This window comes from Octopus bimaculoides, chromosome 15, assembly GCF_046866305.1.
Source record: "Octopus bimaculoides isolate indiv1 chromosome 15, ASM4686630v1, whole genome shotgun sequence".
NCBI classification, from domain to species: Eukaryota; Metazoa; Mollusca; class Cephalopoda; order Octopoda; family Octopodidae; genus Octopus; species Octopus bimaculoides.
Window position 1 is genome coordinate 56,939,645 of NC_142942.1, and position 12,559 is coordinate 56,952,203.

A 12,559-nucleotide genomic window follows, 5' to 3' on the forward strand; every position below is an offset into this window, starting at 1 on the left:
TCCATTTTTAGTAGGAGTTCTATGGCTGGATATTTTTAACACCAACCACTTTATAGGGTGTACTGGGTGCATTTTATCATGGCACCATCACTAGAGAGGCTGTAATATCTCAGACAGATTAAACATCCTCTCGGCCCTCTCTTGTCTCTACTCATTCGTTAATTACTTCACAAAGTATACCAGGTGCATTATATCTAATCTCAGTACTGCCGAAGTCGCCTTGTGCTCTGTAAAGCAAAAGCTTACCACTCTACAGTGGTAAGAAGCTGAATAGAAAAGAGAATGATGACAATTATATTAACAAAAGTTAATATAGTGAAGTATGTATCTTTTGAATAGCATTCATGGCTCTACCATGGGATATAGAGAAAGAAAAAAATTTAAAGGATCAAGTTGAACTGTTTTATGTTAGTTTATATTGATTTTTCAAAAATTGTATTCCATTAGCTGATCAACTATTTGAACAAGCTGCTGAAGAAATCTTAAAGAAAAAACAGTCAATGTTTGACAAATATAGAATTTTACTACTTGAAGAAAGTATGGTAAGTGTTATGTGTTTCTAAATAATAATTTCAAAACCCCAAAAATGAGAGTGATCATGATCCTCCTCTTCTGTTATCATCATCAATCTGACAGAATCATTAGCATGCTTAGTGGTCTTTCTTCTGGCTGTTTATATTTCTGAGTTCAAATATTGCTGAAGTCAATGTTGTCTTAAGAGTGGTGAGCTGGCAGAATCGTTGCCCTGTCAGTCAAAATGCTTTGTATCATTTTATCCATCTTCACATTCTGAGGAGTTCAGATGCTGCTGTGGCTGATAGATGAAGGACCTGTTGAGTACTGGAGTCGATGTCGTTGACTAGGCTCCCTCTCCAATGATTTCAGACTTTGTTCACTCCTGATCCAGCATTCAATTACCGTTCAGTTTGCCTCCTTATCCCACCTTCTTCTCTGCCCCTGGCTTTGTGTACAAGCAGTCTCTGGATGACGACCAGGCCTGCACTGCTCAACCACAGGGCATCTACCGGGCGAAAGGCTTTCACCTTTGCTTCCAGCCTCATTAACGCCATTATTTGATACATTTGTATTAGACGTTTTCACTCAACAATGAGGTGTGTGTTTTATGGTTAGCCACCAACCAATATTTTTATCGAGACACAATCACTAGTAAGATTGTCAACCAAGACTGCAGAGCTCTTACTACCCATAAGCTGAGTCTGTTCCCTTTGCATTTCTGTGTGTTGGGGGCCATGATCCTGATTCTCACTAAGGGACAGATGACCATCAGTTGGTCCCGTATCTTCATCCAAATATTGCTCCGGACTTCAGAAGTCCTGATTCGTAGTTCATTCGCCTTCATACCAGGCATGGAGCTGCAGGACACTGACCGCTTGTCACCTCTGTGACTAAGGAGTTCTATCTACCCCAGTTTTTAAATCAGAGTGTTCCTTCTCCTAGACAGACTATAAACCAAGGCTCACGAGTTCTGTCTACCCGTTTTTGGAATGACCATTGACTCTTTTCAGTTCCTCTGCCGAGGGTGTTGAAAATCCACCCTCTTCACCAAGCAAGCTCAAGTAGGGTTGCTGGTTTAGTTGCCGACAACTCGACAGTTTCACAATGCCACTTGTTATTCATTCTGGGTAATTATTATCTTGTTCCCTGTTACAGCTATAATCCCTATTCTATTATTTACTTGTTCACTAATAAAAACGATTGTTGTTGTTGTTGTTGAGGCAGTGACCTGGCAGAACCATCGGCACATCAGAGAAGATGCTTAGCAGCATTCTTTCTCTCTGAGGTCAACTTTGTGCTTCGTCCTTTCAGGGTTGGTAAAATAAAATACTAGAGTTCATATAATCAACTTGTGACCCCAGAAGCCCTAAAAAATGACTGGCCTTGTACCAAAATTTAAAACAATTATTATTATTGTTGTTTCTAACATAGGCACAAGACCAGATATTTGGTGGTGGGCATGGAGGTATAATCAATTAAATTAATCTTTGTACTTGAATGTTACTTTATTAACTCTGAAAGGATGAAAGGCAGTCACTGAAGTCAACTTTGTCTCCTATTTTTGGAGTCAGGAATTTCAGAATTGCTTTCATTTATGACTAGATCTCTCCTCATCCCTCTTGGATTTATATTCTTTGTTATTATTCCTGTTTTTTTCTACACTTGAAATTACCAATCTGGAAAAAAATTTCTTCAGAATTCTATTTTGTCACATTTTAAATCTGCCCCCCCCCCCCCTTTTTTTTAAAATTCTTATTCTCTGGCCTCATTCTTTGCTATTCCTGTTTGGTTTGTAAAGACAACAGGTTACATTGGCAGAATTGTTTGAGTGTTTGAAGAAATGATTGATGGTATTTCTTTTGGTTCTTTACATCGTATAGTTTTAGTTCTATTTAATCTCTTACCATTGCAAATCTCAAATTCATCTTTCTAATTTCACATATTCAAGTTTACTTTATCTTTGTGCATTTTCATTGTCTGCCTATCTGTATGGGTGAGTGAATGCGTGTATGTGAATACCCTAAATTTGTACATAAATTTGGTCATTAGTCGTATTTGATGATTGATTTATTTTATTAAAGCGAGATAAGCCATCAGCTGAAATGGTGATGATCCAGCGAATGCTTAATCAAGATATGACTGCTGTCCTCGAAGAAGAGAGAAAACTGGCTGCATCCCATCCAGGTAAAGACACTCAGAGTTTGTTATACGACTTAAATTATTTTTCCTTTGCATTTTAAAGCACTGGTTACGAAGTGTGCACCGGTGGCTAAATCACTAGAATGCATTTGCCTGAGGGATCTGCTGAGAGGTCAGATATTCATAAGATATCACTGTTTTGTGTTAATTTCAAAGATTAATACTGGTTTATGTTCTCAAAGGTTTGACAGTTTTCTTAGTTTAAAGGTGTTAACACGAAAATGCTCATATGCTAAAGGGAGGTAACTCTTCCTGTAAGTGTATCACGGCAAAGACAATCTCAAAAAATGCGATTTATCCAAGTTGTACTACATGGAAATGAAGTCTTGAGTTGGTTTCTCTATAAAGCATTGAGATATTATACTTTCCATAACATCCTACACTGATTTGATAATCTTTTATTACGTTTTTGAAAAGCCTAGTCTTCAGCAGTTGCAAATTTAAAATCATCATAGTTTAAATATTCATAATATTAATTCTTTTTTTTTTTAACCTACTGAATGAGTGGGTTTGGTTTGCAAGATTGCATATCTTCATTCATATCACTCAAGCATTATCTCGATGGGACTTGCTCAGAGTTCCGTTCATATATATTTTTTTCTTCGTACTTTCTGTGGTTACTCTTACCACAAATGCCTTCTGTTAACTAATAGTATTTTTTTCACTTTGTGCTTAAGACGAAATCTTGATTAGACTACCCCCCCCCCGCACCCACGCATTTTCCAATTAAAGAAACTGACACCTTTTTCCTGTTCACTTTTCGTCTTAGTTTGCATCCAGATTCTAGATTTTTGAGAACAATTTAGGAGAAAGTAATTGTTATACAATATTCATTTTTGTGCCTAACTTGGACTCCGGCTAACAACATCTTCTTTATTTAACCCTTTAGCATTGAAACCAGCTATGCCTGGTCCAAATATTCTATGTGTTTTATGTTCAAGCTGATCGAATCCAGCCCCTCACACCATACTTTGCCATTCTAAAAGTAAAATACTACATGATTGTAATTTCAAAGCTACAAGATGATGGGAATAAATAAGTATTACATTTAACAGAGTAATTCTGAATGCTAAAGTGTGAAATGGTTTCCAAACAATTAAAGAATTATAATAATATTTATGAGTTTGGTGGTTATTAACTTAATTTTTAGAGTGTATAGATGTAGTGTTTCAGATAGATTTAAAGTAATAACATATCAGAGTTGTACTTGCTTGACCAGTGATCTGAGACCGTAAATTGAAACTAAAACGATTGCAGCATGGAGGACACATGTTAGCCATTCAAAACACACACACACACACACACTTTTAACTTTATATAAACATTTATTTGGTGTCAAAATTTATGTCACACCAATTGTGACCTGATCACTGACATGGTTCCACTGTAACCTTAAGAATGGTAATGACATTCTTAACCATGAAGCCATCTCCTGGAATGAGACACATGATAATGACTGGAGATCGAAACACTGTGACTGTACAATCGAAAACCTAAAATAATAATCTGATTAATAATAATTCATTTTGGATTTTTAGATTTTGTCAACTTGAGGAAGAGTCAAATCTTGATGTTTGACAGATTGTTATCCTACAAATGAAAGTTTCTCTTTTTCTTTGGCTTGTAAGAGAATTACAATTTAGTTTCTACTTCATGATATTGTGGTTTGTTATCTGACTTGCTTTAACACAGGCTGTGCATATAGAAGTTGTAGTTTAGACAGTGTGTGTTCTAATCTCTAATGCTATTATATGTTCTTACTAAATATACTTAACTCCTACTGGCCCCTAGTTTATGTATCTGGGGCTGGTCATTGCTGCTAATTTGAGATTGTTATTAGTTTGTGTGTGAGTGTATGTATGCAAGTGAGTTTGTGTACAAACACAGTAATTTGTTTGGCACACATCTTTCTGAAACTAACATAACTTCGTTTTTACAGCATTAAATTATTGTTATAATTAATTCAAATAGAAAATAGATTTTGAATTTTGTTTAACTTTTGTTTTGTTTTTCCAGATGCTTTTGAACCAATGCCAGTAAAGCTGCTTAAACTAGACAAAGAATCTGAAAATTCTGATTTCAAACAGGAATGTGTTAAAGCAGAACCTGCTGATGAATACATCCAATGTAAATCGAACTCCCAAAGTAAAATGGGTCATGTTAATGTGCATAAAAAGGAAGTTGTAGATAGCAAGGATGAACGTTCTGAAACGGGGAAGAAGTGGAAATGTTCTGAGCCTGAACGAAGCCACTCTCCTCCACACAGTGTGAAATTAGTCATCCGAAATGATGGTGTCAGTTTTAGTAGCAGCCTCTCGCTGAAGGTGAAAAAAGAAAAGTCACGGAAATCACAAAAGACTGTGAAATCAGAACCCCTTGGTAGTGTTTCGATAAAGAAAGAGCCTCCAGACATCAAACCCCAGTTGCCTGAAGTGAAACCGGCTCCTTTCAGTCAAGAGAATTATGATGAGTGGAAAACGTCGTCGTCATCGAACAATTTGTCAGCAGTCAAGCAAGAATCTTCGTCCTATCATAGTTGTGCTGCTGCTGCACGAACAACTGCAGTAGCAACCACAACTCCCACAACGACAACTCCTGTAACTCTGTTACCCCTTTCAACTGTAGAATCACTCACCTCATCTGCAACTTTGTCCACATCAAGGGTAGTGTCGAATCCAATGGGATTGGAGGCCAGCTGTTCGTCTGTTACACCAGCACCTTTAACCAGTTCCCATTCTTCCTCTGTGGCTGCAATGCCTCCCCCAGCAGCCACAGCTTCTTCCTCAACAACTGTATTTTCTAAAAACTGTGAAACTTCTAACAATGATATTTTCATGGACGAAGAAGATTTCTTAGAAGGTCAGTTGGCAAGTCAAGATAGAAAACTTATACCCCAACGAACGCGAATTCTGTCTGATTCAGAACTTCTCGAAGAGCCTACTCCTGATGATATGCTCTCTTCTTTCCATGGGCTTGATTTCACTGTTGATTTTATCCTCCCTGAAAATCACTCCTCGGGAAGCATTAAACAGGAGCTAAATCCGTCAGAATCAGCAGTGTCTCAATTTTCTTTAAATAATTCCAATTCACATTCTTTCTCTTTAGGGAACACTCGCTTCAGTCCTAAGAACTTTGAACCTGATACATCAGCTACATATTCACTGGAAGACTTTGTGACTGATGACTTACTCAGCAATTGCCATTTCTCCTTGCAGCCTTCTGCAGATTTAGGCACTGAAGAACTCTCTCTTCCTGCTGCTACTAGTTCTGAGCTGCAAAATGCAGTCGACAGTATTGTAAACTTTGAAGGAACTGATAGCATAGCTGTTTCTGAGTGTAGTCTGGACTCACTGGCACATAGAAATAATTTGGTATTGAACACCGAAGATGCCGTCCAGTCAATCTTATCTGGAACAGCTTCGCTACACAGTTCTGAGTCATCAGCTCCTACTGTTGCTATGGCCAGCACAACAACTACTGCTAATAATAATAGCAGTAGTAACAGCAGCAACAACAACAACATCATCATTGATAACAGTCCCTCAAATAACAATAATAATAATAATAATACTAATAACAACAACAACAACAACAACACCTCCACAAACATCACAACCAGCATCAGCACTCCTACAACCAACACCACCACGACCAACAACAACAACAACAACACAACCACCATCACCAATAGCAACAATGATAATGCTGATAGCACGAACAATAACCATACTCAAGCAACTGTCATCTCTGCAACGTCTGTCGATTGTCTAAGTGACGTTTCAGATGCATACACCGATCCGAAACTGAAGCAGCAGACTGAGAATGCAGTGAACAGCATTCTCAGCCTGTCTCAAGAACCACCGATGCACTCTAGTGGCAGTGTTGGTGACTTCTCAATAGACGGTCCACTGGATGACTACGGTAGTGGTAACTCTCACCTTTCCTGCAATGTAGGAGGCGGTGGAGTGAGTATAGCTAGCTCTCTCGATGGCTCTGGTGCAACAGGCCTTGCTACTGCACCAGCTGGGTCAGACATTGGTACAATGGTTGCCGCAACCGCTGGAGTGCCACAAGACTTCTACTCTTCCGTTCCGGATCGGTCCTTAGATGATAGTTGTTTGGTGAATGCCGCTGATGCTGGCATGCAAATTGAGGATGATTTAGATGCTGCTGTGCAAAGTATTCTGATGTAATAATTAATAAGGATAGTGATGAAAGCAAACAACAAAAACAATAATACTGGATTAAGAATGGGAGAAATCTGACAAAATAAGTAAGTAGCTGGGAGGAAAATGGCTGATGTTTTACTCTTACTGAACATCAGGAATTGAAAAAATGTTAATGATATTCGTATGGAAGTATATGAAATTGAAGTGTAAACATATATTTTTTATTTGAAGACTCTGAGCAATTTGCTGGACAGAACTAGACATTTTGTTGAGAACTTAACTACATCTGAATTACACACAACATAAAAATACTTGTTAAAAATTGTTTTCCCTACTCAATTCCTTTCTCTCTCTCTCTCTCTCTCTCTCTCTCAACATATTTTGCCTCCTCTTCTCTCTATCTTTGTTTATATCCTCTTATTTCTTACTCCATCTCTCTCTTTCTCTCTCTCTCTCCTGATTCTCTCATATATTCACCTTGATGTTATAATGACTGTAATGTGATCATTGTAAACTCTATAACATATCATTTCCAATAAATGACCATTATTCAAAGACAAAAAAGACAAGGAATTCATTATAGATTTTCTTCCTTCTCCCATTTCCCCTGCCTTCCCAATATTTCAAATATCCTTTACCCTCCGCCCACCCATCTCTCAGCCCCCATATCCCCCATATATTTGTAAATACATTACATGTCTTAACATACACTCTTGTCAATGTGTATGTGTATACATACATATACATATATATATATATAAAAAACATATAATATGTATATAGCATTATTATTATTATTATTATTATTATTATTATTATCATCATCTCAAAAAAAGATTTTTTTGGGGCTCCTTAAAATAAAAAAAGAAAAGCCCAAGAGCTCATCCTTTCCTCATGCGGTACAGCATAAAAAGAAAGTAAAAATGAAATAAAAATACGATAAAAAAAAACAACTGCCTTCTTTTGGCAATTTATTGTTTGCTCAGCTATTATCTATTTCTAATACTATATGTATGGCATTATTCAATTTTATTTCAAGATTTCTTGCCAGTAGAGAAAGAGCTGGTTTCTAACCTAGATCCAAAGTTCCTTCATAGGAATTTCAGCAACATCAACTGGGTATTTTTATGTGCAAATTTGTATGTTTTGTTTTATGTATGTATTCTCATGCATATAGTTGCATGTCTAGACATGTTCATATATACTTAAATGATAAACTTTTGGAAAGTTTTACAGTTCCAGTGATGGCTTGGATCTGTAATCTTTGAATCAACTTTCTCCTTTTTGGTTTTGAGAAGACCAATTTCTCAAGATTGGTATTCAGTCAACATATCCCAGTGCCCCAATAATTACAGGTATAAATCTGAACTTGTAATCTGGGTTCTCAATAGTTTTGCGTAGGCATTTTCTCTATATTAACACCCACTGGGCAACTGATTTCCTCAACTGGACACAGTTTCTCTTCTCTGTCCCAAATCACAATATCAAATCTATTATATTTCCACTGGGACATTCCACCAGTGCTCCTTCTTATAATGAGAAGCTATAACTTGCACCATCCTCTGTGTTCTTATTTCTTAGGCTTCAGGATTATCCTTCCGACGTATCTCATGGCACAGTGCCTTTGCCAGAATATGTCTCATTGACAGATGACATTTTCGGACAACTACTTACGATGTGGGTCATGTCTCCAGTGTTAATTCCGTATGTATGTATTAGTGTCAGTTTAGAATTAATTTCCTGTTATTACAAAAAAAAAACAAAAAAAAACCTGTTGTGATTTTTGTTTCTAACATGATTGTCTTCATTTCTCTCTCTCTCTCTCTCTTTATTTTATTGCCATATTGTCTTTGTGTTTTATTTATTTATTTATTTTAATCTATCAATTTGTTAAAGACACCATCATTAGCACAAAATGCTTAGTGGTATTTCTTTTAGCTGTTTACACCCTGTGTTCAAATTCTGCCAAGGGTGAATCCTTTTGGGGTGAATAAAATAAGTCCAAGTTGCGTCCAAATGTCAGCGTAATCGACGAGTCCCTCCAGCCAAATTTCAGGCCGCCCTCTGCCGATATTAGAAAGGATTGTTATTCTTAATATTATTTACGGCCAGTGCACAACGTCTGCCTTACGGAGGTAATGTAGCCGACGCCGGCGTCGCGTAACTACCACCTGCGTTGGTGACACGTAAAAGGCACCTTTCGAGCATTGTGTCTCACGGAGGCAATGTAAAATGACGGAGACCTTTTATTCATCCTTTCGGGGTTGAGTACTGAGGTCGGTGTAATCGACTTTACCCCCCTCTCCCAAATTTTCAGGCCTTGTGCTTATAATAGAAAGTATTATTATTATTATTATTATTAAGGCAGCGAGTTGGTAGAATCGTCAGCACGCTGGACGAAATGCTGAGCATTATTTCGCCCGTCGCATCGTTCTGAGTTCAAATTTCGCATAGGTCGACTTTGCCTTTCATCCTTCCGGGATCGATAAATTAAGTACCAGTGAAACAATGGGGTTGATGTCACCCATTTGAATGTTGACTCATCCCTTCGTCCGGTTTTACATCATTAATTGGCACTTTGGCTGCTTCTAGCGAAGTCTACTGTATTGCATGCAATCAGATCAAGTTTCCAGTCAATCTCAGAAGCATTAAGTCAAAGATTTAAATAAATAAATGAAAATTTTTAAAAATTACAAAAGTAAGGAAAGCAAAATGGACATTGGTGAGATTTGAACTATCAAAGCAGAGGCACAAAACTGCATGTTGTGGCTTTCCAGTTAATCTCCCCGTTATATGAAGTTGTCAGATAATTTCGTTCGCTCCCCATCACCCCCCCCCCCCCCCGTTAAATTTAATCCTTTCCACTGTTATTTGAAACATTCTTATCTTTATATTACATTGTGCTTTGTATTTCTTTTTTTTTTGTCTCTTCAGATTTTCTTTATCATTTTCGAAATTTGAAGAAATTTTACTTCTTTTTAAACACACACACACACACACACACACACACACACAGAATTTGAACGGAAACGCAACGAAGGAACAAACAGAAAATTCACTGCTAATTCTGTGTCAGTTTTCGTCCAAAAGATCCTTACAATTTAACGCCTTTAACGATGATATTATTCACTTTTGGTGGCGTCAGCAGCGAGAAACAGCAGGGAATGGCGAACGAAGAGAGGACAATGAAGGAATCAAACACGACAAAATGGGAACAAACAAAACAAAATAAATATACAAAGAAAAAAGGCCTTGCAGCTGTAAGACGAGATGGATAGATGGGCAACAGATGGAAAATATCCTGTTAGAGTGGAAACGAAATGAGACAAAATAAAAAGAAAACTCGGTGGAAAACAACCAAACCGTATTAAAAGTAGAACAGATGAGAGAAATGCCGTCAAATGTAAAAAGGAAATGGAGAAAAGAGGTGAGGAGGGCCACATAGGAGGGGAGAGGAAAAGGGTCAGGAAACAATGGAGAGGAAAGAGGGCGAGAAAGAGATCGCATAAAAACTGAATGGGCATAAAATATGAAGCATGCGTAGCGTTACAGTAAATTCCAAAATTTGAATCGAAATGCAACAAAGGAACAAACGGAGAATTCATATATATATAGTCAAGTAGAAAAAACAAACAACAACAACAAAAAATGATTGAATTTATCTAACAACCCTATACAATGTTTCTGAAATCACTCAAAAATGTTATATTATGGGCTCGGAAAAGGAGCCAGCAGAATCGTTAGCGAGTCGGACTGAACGGCATTTGTTTTTTTTCCAGTTCTTTACGCTGTGACTTCAAATTTCGCTGAGACCTTACTCTTTCAGCCCACAAAATTTCAGGCCTTCTTCCTATAGCATAATAGATATTATGGAAATGTGGTCGTACAGCAATTGATAATTTTGGCAAAAAGTAAGCTAAAGTAGTCTGACTGGAAATGTTATTCTCCAGTTAGACATTTGACAGGCACAAAGTACTGTTTTTTCCTTTAAAAACATAGTGTTCTGCTGTGTCATCAATAATGCGATTGTCTAATCATTGATATATAAGAAACAATGTATTTGAAGGAGACGGGCGTTTTATAGTGTAATCAGTTAAACGGTCGCCCGACAAGCAATGGATGAGACTAAAATATTTAGAAAGGAGACATTCCTCTGTGTAATTGCTGTTGTCTGGTACTTTTTTTGTTTTTTTTTGTTTTTTAAAGTAAGAGCATAATAAATTGTACCGAATCGGAAAAGCTAATAATACTATTGATGTGGACAACATTGATAATAATACTGGAGAGAAGGTAGAGGAAAACGAAAAGAAGAAAACCTTTTCATGTTTGCTAGACCTGTTAGAAACAGTCAGTAAATTTCCTCCCAAATACGCCCTGTGGTCTTTAAACAGTTCTCAGCAATGTAGTCCAGGGTATGATATATTTGAAAAAAGGGCCAGGCATGTTTGTTGGTCATAAGTTTGATTGATCAGGTCTACTGAATAATCCTTTCTACTGAAGGCATGTGGCTCGAAATTTGGTAGGAGGGGACTAATCAATTACATCGACTTCCCGCAATGTTCAACTGGCACTTATTTTATCGAGACCGTAAAGATGAAATACAAAGTAGACCTCGGTGGATTTTGAACTCCGTTCAGACAGACGAAATACCACTAAGCATTTTGCCAGACATGCTAATGATTCGGCCAGCTCGCCGCCTTAGGTCTACTAAATAATAACAAATTATAGAAAAAGCATCCTCATCACAAATATTGAACAATTTAAAAATACAATAATCCAAGGAGAACAACAGAGACGGGACCAGTGATGAATTTTGTTATATTTCGGGGTGGTCCTTTTATTTTTCTTGCCACACACTATTTATTCGTTCTTCACTTGTTTACTATTGCCCTTATTTCATATCCATTGTCTGGAAAATATTTCATCATACACCTGTGACCTCTCCAGCAACTCTCCATCCCTTGTGTCTCCTGTTTAATCCATTCTGTCTTTCTATGGTATGTATCCTTATCTGCGCATGCATTTGCGTCTGTATCTGTGTGTTTGTACACGTCTCTACATGTTTTGTTTTTGTGCTTTGTGCTTTGTGTGTGTTGGTTTACTATTCCGTTTGTACTCATATGAATTTTGTTTTGGTCTTACTTTCTGTCATCCATACATTTTATACCACGATATTAGCGAAGAGAGTAATCTAAGGGAAGCAACTCAAGAGTCTATGTTATGGATTACTTCCCTTGATGATTGACTTTTATCATAGAAACGGTGGCATTTGCAGTGTTTTGACTACGATTCTTTACATTTTGATTTCAGATTCCTCTGCGATCGACTTAGTCATTTATCTTTTCGGGCTTCACTAAATAAGTTCAAATCTATTATTTATATCGATCTAATCGACAGTTTATTTATCCTGCAAAATTTGTTGTCTTAACGTAAGAAATTATTATTCCACGAAGGTAAAGTTTGGTGGAAAAAAACGGAATACCGAACGAATTATGTCGATCTATTCAGTTATGTCCTTCTATATTTTCAATTCTAATCCAAACACACGTACATGGCTTGTGAGTTCAAATCTAGTCAAAGTTTTGAATTCTAAAACAGACGCGAGTACTCGTTCGTTCGTTCTTTCGCTCGCTCGTTCATTCGTTCATACGTACGTTCGTTCGTACGTTCATTCG

At 37.2% G+C, this 12,559-nt stretch overlaps 1 protein-coding gene across 7 annotated transcripts in view; it reads left to right on the forward strand.

Annotated features, from left to right (window-relative positions):
• The window catches only part of LOC106882512 (uncharacterized), a 147,189-nt gene extending 139,741 nt beyond the window's left edge, over nt 1-7,448 (forward strand). For all 7 annotated transcript variants that reach the window (XM_089363910.1, XM_014933208.3, XM_089363913.1 and 4 more), the window contains 3 exons: nt 448-542; nt 2,598-2,700; nt 4,732-7,448. In XM_089363910.1, coding sequence (XP_089220036.1) covers nt 448-542; nt 2,598-2,700; nt 4,732-6,908 — 2,375 coding nt within the window. In that variant the 3' untranslated portion in view covers nt 6,909-7,448. The remainder of the gene's footprint in view (nt 1-447; nt 543-2,597; nt 2,701-4,731) is intronic.
• The last annotated feature ends 5,111 nt before the right edge of the window (nt 7,449-12,559 follow it).